At 34.6% G+C, this 12,774-nt stretch overlaps 1 protein-coding gene across 6 annotated transcripts in view; it reads left to right on the top strand.

Annotated features, from left to right (window-relative positions):
- LOC106133489 (guanine nucleotide exchange factor DBS) overlaps positions 1-12,774 on the top strand; it is a 95,388-nt gene that overhangs the window by 70,452 nt on the left and 12,162 nt on the right. For all 6 annotated transcript variants that reach the window (XR_009657472.1, XM_013333222.2, XM_060952595.1 and 3 more), the window contains exons 12-13: positions 9,554-9,685; positions 12,501-12,686. Coding sequence is in view for 5 of the 6 variants with exons in the window: in XM_013333222.2 (XP_013188676.2) it covers positions 9,554-9,685; positions 12,501-12,686 (318 nt within the window). In the remaining variant the exon portion in view is untranslated. The remainder of the gene's footprint in view (positions 1-9,553; positions 9,686-12,500; positions 12,687-12,774) is intronic.

Raw genomic sequence — 12,774 nt, 5'->3', positions numbered from 1 at the left:
CCATTAAACCTTTAGAAGTAACACTTAGATAATATAATCAGTGATGCAATACTTACTAAGACCCACAAAAATTTAATTTATTCTTTTCATTGCGACGCATCATCGTCGCACACGAACACATATCGTCCCAAAACAAACTACAAAAAACTCTTAATTCTATAATATTTAATTAATTCTGCAGGGATAGTTACCTAAAATGTATGATTTATGAAAGTATTTTATATATATTATATTGACAAAAATTTTGATTTGCATATGGTATGTTCTCTACGAATTTAAAACGAATGCAGTAAATCGTAACCATTAACTATTTGCGTTATATTTTCTCACAAAAATTTGTTCATCTTATTATGTGTTATGTGTTATGTATGTATGTATGCATGTATTGTATGATATATGTTCATATTATAATCAATCACTAATAAGGCATTAGGCATATTTCTTTTCATTAGCATAGTTAATTTTACTTTTCGGAATAATTTTTATCTTTACTGACCTGCTTAAATAGATTCTCAAGAAAAAATGTTTCTAATTAACGATTATTTTAGTAGTGAAGTTAATTTTTAGTGAAGAAAAATAATTTCTACTATTGCTACGTACATGTAAAGCCAAGATCTAGTCACCTGTATCACACCAATCTGTAAGCTGTAGTTATCGTAACAATGACTATATTTCATCCCAGTATTTGAAATAAATTTGACGTTACAATACAGAACACCAAATTAATGAATATATAGAAGTAATACTACAAAAATACGCAGATAATTATTTTGAATTTGATACGCAGATAGAATAGACCTTTAGGAATCATTTTTTTTCCTGGAAATTCCCACGGGGGCCAAGTACCGCGTAAAAGCTAGAAAATTATATAATTGCACACTCAAACCATTAGAAATAATCTGAAAATAATTATCAAATCCAAAGTACCAAAAATTTTTTTCTGCCCAACTAATTACTGGCAATCAAGCTCGGCGCGCTTGATTAATTACTCCAATCAGGAACCAGCTTAGTTTATAGAAAGTCGTGACGATGTCGTGACCGGGTCGTAGGTCGGAGCCCACTTATCTGAAAACACGCAGAGGCATGATCTAGTGACGCAAGCGCCGGGAGGTGTTCGCCCACATTACCTTTTCTACATCACAACAAGTTACATGTTTGCGTCAATTTGCATTTATTTATTGACATATGGAAGCATCTTTTAATATGCGTGTACTTCGCAACAGGCTTGAATAAATCTACATTATAATAATTAACGTTGTAAGGTTACGTTTTCGGTTTGTAATGCGTAAGTTATGAATGAAATTTTATGGTCTAGCTTCAAGTTATATTATTAAATTTCTATTTCAAATTGTGATTTTATACTTTTGTATTAGCTAATCTAATGACAGAACATCATGGTGCTAAACTACCGACCTATCACGTATTAACTGTAATTTAAAGGTTAAAATATCAATAAAACTCCAAAACGTTACCTTTATCAACCTATATTTATCGTTACTATATTGTTTGCAATATATATTTCGATTATACAAATAAACACTAATCCACTGAATAACTTTAATCTGACATACAAAGATTCTTAAATGCTAATGTTATTGCTAAACTGAACGCCGTTTGAAACATTTGCAACATTGCTAATATAAGGGCTAGAATGATCCGGAATACAAAATGAGATCAAAAATTCTTTTATTTCGTACTATTTTATACTAGATTTCTTTTTCATTTTGTTTTTTTTTATATCATTGCAAGTATTGTCAGATGATATGAAGAAAATGGAAATCGATAAGTTTATTCAAATTTGAAGGTCGTTCCAAACTAGTTTGTCCGAGAAGATTTTCTACGACTGCGTCCCACTTCCCATCAATTTCCATAATACTATTAATGTTGTCAGTATTTATTCCACCGATCACTTCCGTTTGGTACAAGATGGATACAAGATTATTTAAAAACCTTCTATGTAACAACAGCTACTCTGGATCTTTAAATAAAATTAGTTCCTTTACTTCACGGTGGATAACATTCTTGATATTAACATAAGTTCCAAAAAAAAATTATTTTAGTCATATGATATTTCGGAGTCATGGTCAATTTTCTATTAATGATGCCACAGTGTAATCAATCGAAAATCGCGTTAATCAACGTCGCGTCCCCTCAGGTCCGTCAGGTGACGAGACAAATGACGTGGCAGACCAGACATTTTGATCGATTGCTTCTATTACAGTATCCGCAATGTTCTCTGTTATCTCACCTCGGTAGCGTTCTACCATTATGTGTTAGGACGGAATGTGTTTTTCAAAACATATAACCTTATACACTAAATTTACAAATTAAGATGGTAGGTACTAAACGGCATCATCATTAACATGAAATTATTTAGTACTCCGTATTTCAGATATAATGGAAATCGTATTTCTGTTCACCTAGTCCAAATTTTTTGAAAACACAACCTAAACTAAGCAGATCAATTTTTTTTTGGTTTTGTCTTGTCTAACTCTATTCTTTTAAAAAAAATCTTATTATTTTAAAAACCCTTCACCTTTGCTGATTTTTATAGATGCGAATTTTATGTAAAATTATCAACATGCCACTAAGAGACGTGCATAATGCTGAACATGAAATGTTACACTTTAAAGTAATTTTGTAGTGCATTTGTTTGAAACCCTATCTGCATATGAACTGATGCTCCGAATATTTTGTCCAGTTACGAAACATTTTAGTTAACGGCCGACCCATTGGCTGATAGCTCGTCACTTTCCTGATTAAAATGCATTTTAAAATATTGCAGTAATAAAATTTGGCTGTTATGTTTTTGCAGACGTTGTTTAATTACTAGTCTAAAGTGAGAGTGCGACTTATGATAACTATGACGTCAATTAACAGTGCGAATTCACACAGCGTGAGGGTGTTGAAGGAGTTATTTGAAACAAGCGAGATGAAGACAAGAACGCCTGTACATGTATTTTCACTAAATCGAAATCAGGCGAAAGATATTGGGCAGCCTGTATATGCACAGTTATCTCCTGAGCTTGCATCACAGCCATTAAACATTGATAGGAGTCAATTTCCTTTATACTGTACTTTAGCAGAGCTGCGCAGGTCAAGAAGTGCATCGCCTGACAAATCTGATTTTGAAGTGCGTAGCATATCACCGACCCAATCAAAGAGCAAAACCATAACACCGGACCTCAAAATATTAAAGACTGCTAATCGGAAATCGCCTATGTACAACGACATTACTGAATTGGGCGAGCCATGCTCGAGAGGGTCCGCATTATCTCTAGAATCAGCAACGAATCAAACTAAAACAATATCTCCTTATAGTAGAATGTATTTACAAAGATGTAATGATGACACTTCAATAAGCCTATTGACAAGTACACAGAGAAATAAATTGCACGAGCCTGTTCAATTTCCTAAAAGCGTGCCAACATCTCCTGTATTATATTCCCGAAAATTGGCTGCATCTAGGAGCTTACTGGCGCCTATGTCATCACTATCCCAGCTTAAGGGCACATCTGTCAAAACTCCTCTAGAAAAATGCGTAATAACATCGAGAAGAGTCAGTACTCAATTTTGTTGGGCGCAGGTGATGGAAGAATTATCATGGAAGATGATATCAGTAAGTTCTTCTTGATAAGGTTGTTTGCTTTCTCGTAGATAAATTCTGTACGATATACTTAATTAAGGATATAACCATGTTTCAAATATTCGTTTCTTATGACAGCATTGTATCAATATGTTGCTTACCTACATGTTAATTATTCTACTTTAATTCTCATAAGTCTAACAAAATTAACGTTTACAACAACATTGTTCTTCAGTTTTAGAATTGACTTCACTTTAAAAATGTACATTATTAGACTTCAAAAAATTCAATTTTTTCATTTAGTGGGAGAAGCTTTTTGACACGAGATTAGTGATTTTTAATGATGATTGGAGCCTATTAAATTTGATATAGATATAAGTAAGTCAATTCAATCAATTGAAACTTCAAAGAAGGTGATTTACTCGTATCATTCATATGTAACATCACAAACATAAATATCGTAGATAATATTCACACAAACATGAGCTAGGAGAAATGGTCATTGTTTTGTGTTCTCTTCTCACGATCGCGTAACCAGTAATTAGTGATATTGTTGCCACAAGCGATTCTTCTAAACGACTCGTCTTATTGGCCTATTACAGTTACAGACGTAACACTACTTCATCAAGAGGGCTAAGGCAATAAATATGTGTGTGAGAAACATAATGCACATCAACAATTTCTAGATGACTTTTGTTGCGCGTGCGATAAATTATTGTACCTAATACATATTGTCAACTTCAGTCGGTCAAATAATTATTTACTTTCAGTGCTGTGATAGATAGGATTATGCATTACTCGCCCAGCTCCTATTTTTTTAGTTGCATTAGAATAAGATGAACAGAAAAATATATAGTGAAAATCCAAAAAAAGGCATATTATTTTCATTAGGATAGCAATCATAGAAAACGGAATTCTAATATACTTAATTGAGAATTCTGAGGCAGCATTGTAATTGCCCAGGCAAGTTCTCTAGAAACAAATCTAATCGTGTTTCCGAAGTCAACAAAGGAGCCATAATGTGACTCCCACAGATCTTGTGGTATATCAGTTCCAAGTAACAGTTACGGTAACGTAACGGTAATGCGCACTACTTACTCCTTCCAGTCGCCGTGCTCCTATACGTCAATAAATTTTATAATCCTCTGAAATATAATATTTACGACGCTAAAATAATACGTACAGTATGGTCATCGAGATTCATTTAATGAAAGTCCGTGGCAAAACCAAGTGGCATTCCTAGTTCATTTAGGAATTGAGGCCATCAAATGAAAATCAGTTTAGATTATATATAGGTAAATAAGTAAAAAAAAACATTTATTTCAGGCTACTGATAGGCCCATAATCCTACAAAAGAAAAGACAAATTGCTAAAAAGAAAAGACTAATGCTCAAAAGTTATACTGTTATTAATATTTGTTATATTTCTTCTTTTATGTGCAATAAACAGTTTACAAACAAATAAACTGTTAATACAACGCAACGTTTACAAAAACAAACACTATACTTGGCGAAAACCTCGTTGTTGTTCGTATGTTATACTCTTATGTGCGCACGTATAAAACGATATGAATCACGGCGGTGCGCGGGCGCAGCAATTGAACTCATATGGTCAATCAGTTCAAGTGCACAGTCGGGGTCATGGCATGTGCGATGCGAGGGGTTAATGTAGACACAGGATGGATTTCATTTTGGTTTTACACTTATCTGCTCAAAACTGGATTGAACCTAAAACAAATCAGTTCAATTTAAATAATAGCTTTAAAACTATTTTTATAGACAGTTAAATTGTGTAGAAAAAATTGAATAGTCTAAGTGAGCTAAGTAAGGTTAAACACTTTCATCCTATTTGCATTAATCGGAAAACATTCATATAGTCACGTCTATATCCCTTGCGGGATAGACAAAGCGAAAAGTCTTGAAAAGAATGGAAGGCTACATTCAGCTGTATGAAAATAGTGACAACAAATAATGACAAGTTGCTAGCCTGACGCCGACAAGAAGAATCCCAAGTTTTTTAGCAAAATTATGGAGTGGTCCTATTCTAAAACGCAGGGACCATACGGGAGTTGAAAACACAACAATATAATTACACAAATAAACTAATTTACAACTACTTGTAACCAAACAATACACAATACGACCTATAATTTATGTACGGGAACCTCTTTTACAAGTAAACGAACGTGTACGTGTTAAAATGCAAGTATGTTTAAAAAAAAAAGAAGTTTTGAAGCTTTTGTTTAAACAGCTTTTGGAAACTTAAGTTGTTTTTAAGAACAAAGTGGCTTAAACGATACTTGATATAGTTGCAATAGCTTGTAAGTTTACGAATATTACGGGCACTTAAAGTACAATAATGTTAAACCAATTATTTATTAATAATAGATGCAGAATCATACGGCGCAATAATGAAACTGTATCGTTTTTCTTATAGGCAGAAGTTATAAAAGTAGAACATAAATTGTATCACTTCGTAAATAGCTCTTAAACCATACCTTAAGAATAATAGTATATATACATACTTATAATATAACAAATTGAAAAAATAACTAAGTCCGTATTACCTACATATTATGTTTAGATAAAATTTTCAATTTTATATGTAATTCTTTCTGATGGTGAAAATGAATCAGTATTTATTTTTTTGGAATAAAATTTCACGAAAATTATATTCCCACAATGTTAGCATAGCACGTGCTTCGTGTCTTCAAAGCAAAACAATGGAAGGCTCCACAGATGTTTCGGGAGTATATGTGAAAAAATACAATGAGACCCGGCCATACCGTGAGATCAATACCTTTGAATAGTATAACGAAAGTCCTTAAACTCATGCAACGGGCAGATGTGTTGCTCTACTTTTAAATCGGGGTACCGAGTCATTTCTGTTCTTTTTATAAAATTTGAATGTAAGATTTACTTTTACTTATTAATTAAAAAACAATTGCAACCAAACTTGGTGTGATAATACTTTTTTTAGTTTTTAATCCAAATTAATTATTGTTATAGCAACTATGTGAGTGCCATATTCTTTAATGGTTCTATATAATTATTCTTAAATAATAATCTTTTATGGTTTGCAAGTATCTAGATGAACTAACAACATAGTACACAATTTCAACCTAGTGTAGTTCTATGTCAGCTATAGAATTAACGCTGATAATGCAAAAAAATCAAGTGCTTCATATACCAGAAACTGAACACCTGATGACGGTTGCAAACTTAAAACTGCTCGCTTGCACTTTACGAAATTTATTATTAGTTATGTTCTATGTATGCTCTATTTCAATAATTATTTAAAAAAATAGTTTTATCGCAAAAGCGATTACTTAATATTTTTTGTAAAGGTTAAAAAGTAGTTACTTTAAAAAAGTGAGGAAGTAACCCTATGTAAGTGTATGAATAAGTAATTAATAAATACATGCAAAAGTTATTTATCGAAATGACCTCGTAATTGTTACTCACTTTCCTGTGTGAGATAATCCGTACAATAGCGTAAGTAGGCATTACATGTAGCTGAAGTTTCATTTCATAATCGGTAAATGAATAATAAATTTTAAACACAGTAGAAAAAGATTATAAGGATACGTATGATGCCTCTGTTAGTGTCATATCGGAGGCGACACACAGGTGCATATGATCTCTTAAGAATGAATGTGCTAAGAAAATGTATAAAATATATTTGATTCAAATTGCAGTCACTTCCAAAGCAAACATTACAAATCGTTAAACAATCCAATCAAAATCAATTTTATAAGCGCTCTACTTTGTTTATTTTCTTAAATCAAATTATCAGTTGTCACTGTTGTCTTGTCGGTCTCAAATCGAGCGCTCGTCTCGAGACAAGCTCGAGACCCTTTGTCAAAAGTAGAGCAACAGTCGCGGCGATTTCACTGCACTAAAGGCAACAAGCGAGTTTTTTTACCCCAACGTATTCCCGCGGCGTCCCGACCCGACGCCGCAGTTCCTTATTCTTGCCTCCAGCATGTGCCCGTTTGCTCCCTCAAAATATCTGGAACGGTTGTGCATTGGTGTGAATTGTTTATGATAAATATGGATACGCTCAACGTGGTGCTCAAAACTGGATATAAAATTGTTAAGGATTTCTCGGAGCAACATAAACCTGTGAGTTTTAGATAATTATTAACGTAGTACATTTATTTGTCGGCTATGTTTTTAAATTAAAAAAACGATGATAATATTGCTAGTAGTAGGTAAGGTGGATACCTACCAGTGTTAACATCCGTTGCTAGGTTAATGAGAAATTGGCGGAAACGGACTAACTGACAGAGACAGAGGTTACTAACTCTAGTATATTAGTATTAATAATATTAATATTCTTAGATTTTAATTTTTTAATATTCATTATTACAGAGATAAATATGAAACTATTTATTTACACGTTGATAGCATTACTAGCCCATGTTTACTAATGTTAAACTATGACCACAACAGCACGTTAGCTATAGGCAAAGTAAACAAAACACTGATTGACCGCATTAACCCAAAGGGCCTATACTATGCTATCTTACCAAAAAAAATCATCACTTGTTAAACAAACGAGCATTTAATAATAATATTAGGGTTAACAAGAACCTTCAGGTGTATTAATCGTTCAGTTAATGATTATAAAGATTTAAAATTGTAAAATTACGATGGTAGTAACTCCAATAGTAATGTCTAAATACCATTTAATTTGAAAGAAGTTCACATAATTACTGATCCTGAAGTTACACCATATTTCTACCATAGAAATTTAATTATCATTGTTAATACTGTAAAGAATTTTAAGACATGTTATCTCACCTTTCTACATTCCACCATTACTATGATTTAATATACCTAGGCAAAGGAAGTGAAAGGATCTGAAACCACGTGCTAACGACTTATCGTCACCTGGCTTGTTTCAAGAGGGGAGCTCGAAGGACATCCTCTATACACATGATAATAATACCCAGAGAAGCTTCACTGACTTGAAGTAAAATAAACAGGCCAGACGAACAACTATTCCTTCATTTGTGTTTTTGGAAATTGTAAATGGTAAATGAAATGGACCGAAACGTTAGCCCTAAAGGTAGACTAGCTATAAATTACAAAGCCAAATGGCGCATAACGATGTTAAACATTATTCAAATAATTATAACAATGGATGAACCAGAGCTGAAAAAGAAGGTTCAGTGTGTTAATTTTTTGTTAGACAACGGTTAGATATTAGGATTAGGATAATACTCTTTTTATGTTGAAACTTCACACAAAAAACCTCACAAAAAAGTTACATATCCGAGTATTGCAAACGTATTAGATATTACGCAAAATTACAAAGCATCCTTTGAAAGAAACAAAAAGAAATTTAGTAGTTTGAGCTGCTATTTAGTTTATCTTGTTATTTCGTAACTAACAATAAAGACAATCTTGTTAAGCCTTTTTACAATTATATTATTCTCATTACGGAACCACTTGGGGACTACAGATTACCTTTGCTCTAAAAAAATAATGCCACAATCTTGCCTTTCATCGCTAGCTTTCATCGCTGATTAAAAGTCAATGAAAAATTTATCAAAATATATTTCAAAATAAATATAACTTGAATCCAAATCCAACCCAATATACAAAAATCTGTAATATGTATTTAATATCTTAACCATAATAAGAAAATGGTAAACAGACGAAATTTGCAGAAACTAAGAGTTGTGTGCCACAATCAAATTTGTAAACAAAGATAAACAGGTACCTGAATGTATAATTTTCTTTCTTTACTTCTTCCAGATGTTAATCTCGCTTAAATCCTTACCTTAGGAGAAAAAACCGAGGTCGCCTTTTTTCCTCTTTTTATATCTATCTTCAAAAAAAATCGGTATTCAAGTTTTATTTCAATTACCGTACCTGCGAATATCCAATAGGTCTCATCAGCATTTGCATCATTACTTTTGATGAAACAGTTTATAAATAAATTCTCATTTGTTGTCAGATGGAAACATCGGGCGGGTCGGAGAGTTCAAGCGAAGACGCGGAGGCGCAGCGGTCTAGACGCGGCCATGTGCTAGCCGAACTATTGCAGACTGAGAGGGTGTACGTTCAGGAGCTAGGCTCCATCCTCACCGTAAGTTTCTATTGTACTACATTATGACACTACTAATCTGTTTGATTCTCTTACCAAAGAAGCCCAGCCGTATTCGTGATATTATTTACTTACTAAGAAATTTTGATCCACGTCTAGACCACCGATAAAAGGAGACCCTGGATTTTTAGAAAGGACGCAACCGGAAAAAAGGTTTATGGACATGATGACATACATACATACATATAATCACGTCTATATCCCTTGCGGGGTAGACAGAGCCAACAGTCCTGAGCGGACTGATAGGCCACGTTCAGCTATTTGGCTTTAAGATAGAATTGAGATTCGAATAGTGACAAGTTGCTAGCCTATCGCCTAAAAAAGAATCTCAAGTTTGTAAGCCTATCCCTTAGTCGCCTTTTACGACATCCATGGGAAAGAGATGGAGTGGTCCTATTCTTTTTTGTATTGGTGCCGGGAACCACACGGCACTGGACATGATGAGTATTATTAATTTTATTTTAAGATCAAAATGAATACTATTGATGACAAAACATCAACTAATTATTTGGATCGCAGCGATCCGAATTGGATCTTGCCTTCTGGTCACTATTTTTACTCCATTTCTCGCCGTCTTCTACCACGATAATCAAGATAAAAGGAAAAGCAAAATGTCTTAAAAGTATTAAGTTAGATTACCAACATTAGTTGCTATAAATACGAGTACACTGCATTTCAGGACCGATATCGCTATAAATACCATTACATTACTGCAGCAATTTACGCAGTTATTTTTGTAAGATATAAAACGTTAGTCATTAAAAACTTCCGATTTCTGGGTCGAATTGCGGTTAACTTTTGTGAATTATGGTATTAAGGCACACGATGTTTGGAATCGAAAGCTCAATAAAAAACTTTCTTTTTGCATTGACGAAAATGTAATGGTAATGCCAAGATCTGTTCCTGTCTTTGATATATATTAGCAACGTCAATTTTTGACCCATCGAGTATATCATACCTACTAGAAATTATACAATCATTCCTATTTTACTTGCAAATAAGTGAAACGTATGCGGCCCCACGGCCCGCGGCACACAAAGTCACTACCTACCAGAAGATTTAGAAGTAAACATTCAAATCTGTGTGTGCTGGTTTTTATTTTTTAATAACATTAATTTATTAATTAATAACATTAATTTTTTTAAAGCTCGTAGCACAGTGCAGGCACTTTTGCAAATATTATTGTTCAATGAATGTGAAATTATTGTTAATTCATCGATAAACTTTCCGATTGTTTAGTTGATTAGTCGTAACACCACCACGATATCTCCTTCATTACTCGCTCTATAAATTAAATGTGCCATTGCTATGTAGTCCATGATAGTCGCCTTCAATCCACGCATAAGGCAAGCCGTTGCGGATCTAGTGCATACGGTGCAACACGCAAGCATGCGCATGCACTGCTGCAGAGCGGAACGTAGTGAGTAGTAGTTGAGTGCAGTCCGCTGTAGGCACACTTCCAGTTAACTTCAATATGAAGTATGGAAAGTACGACCTCCATAAGTCTTCCGCGAATCTAAGTGTCGGCACCTCATATTCCTGGTATTACAAGAAAAATGATAATCTCACAACGCGGAGCAAGAAGCGGCTCACGAGAGCCGCATCGGATTCCACCCTGTTCAGTGATTACGCCAATCAACTCTCGCTGTTCGAGAGAGACAAAAACGGTGTCCTCAAAAAGTGCAAGAAGTCCGCGAGTGATGTTGGTAAAAACACCCGTGTTAAATGCGTCAACATCAAACCCGTGAATACGGAACCGTTCATTGGAAACTTTTTCTACGGTAAGCCGCTGCCTGGTTATGAATATTCACAGAGCAACGAAGAGAAAATAGTGTATTTACCCGATTCCGATATTGTTACGGCGTCAGAAGACACCACTGGTGAATCACTCACTACTGCTGCAACGGTACTGGACGCTCCAGAATATGTTCGCAATCCAATATATGGCTGTCTTGATCCTGATGCACAACTTTCTTTCTCCGAGTTCATGAGCGATACTACACACACCAAAGATTCACAACTGCAGTCTTCAAGCTGCACAGAATTACGTGACACTATGCAGAGCAGCCCGCAGTCTGGAGACATTCTTACAACTATTCTTAAGGATTACAAAAGAATAATGAAGGAGTGGAATCACACCATACAAGATCATTACTCTTCTGTATCACACTGTAGTAAGAAAAGTTCTGCCATGCGTCGAAAGAGCAACACTGACAGTTTCGTGAGAAGTTTGCGTTCCACCCTTTCCTATAGGAAACCAAACAAGTGTAACAAAACTCCTAGTAAAAGTAATACATATTCACGTGACTGCAGTCGATATCAAACTGTAAATCAGGATGAGAGGAAAACTCAAAGTTTGCATAGAAATCATACGTTCAGCAATTGGACATCAACGTTGCAGAAATGGAAGACAAAGTCACAGTTTTGGAAGAATACCCTGACGCCGTCGGAGTGCGAATGTTTGGAAGCTATCTATGAAGATTACGATAGACGGCTTCAGGACTGGTGCGATGCAGTTAGCTATTGCTCTTCTATGCTTAACTCGGTAATAAAGAAGTTGTTGTTCATTCAAATAGGCAGCACACAAATCTGCCATTATTTTACGTTCAGAAAATGATACGAAATAATTCATCTATGCCATAAAAACAGACAAAACAGTAAAAATTAATCTTCTGCCTATCATAAACATAAATTGTGCCATATCAAAAGGCTCACTTTTCTTTCTTAATATTTCTTTAAAGGCTGATTTTTACTCGGTAAAATATGCCAAATTCCATTATGTACCTAATTGTTTCAGGGCTACAAAGAAGAGATAGAGAAGCCGGAGAACCAGCACCTCCTGCCATCGGCACTGGTGGGGCAGTCAGACGTGCTGTTCGGGAACCTTCACGAACTGTTCACATTCCACCAGGACGTGTTCCTCAAGGATCTGGAGCGGTCCATCTCGGCGACGGAGCTCGTCGCTCTTTGTTTTGTTGAAAAGGTTGGTGTTTTATAGGTTGAGATTGACTAATTGTGTTCGACTGTTTGTATGCTTATACTCGCGATTTTAGCCGCCAATAAAGAACAAT

Source organism: Amyelois transitella, chromosome 3, assembly GCF_032362555.1.
Source record: "Amyelois transitella isolate CPQ chromosome 3, ilAmyTran1.1, whole genome shotgun sequence".
Taxonomy (NCBI): domain Eukaryota; kingdom Metazoa; phylum Arthropoda; class Insecta; order Lepidoptera; family Pyralidae; genus Amyelois; species Amyelois transitella.
Note: the sequence above shows the minus strand (reverse complement) of the source record. Positions and strands in the feature narration are given on the sequence as shown.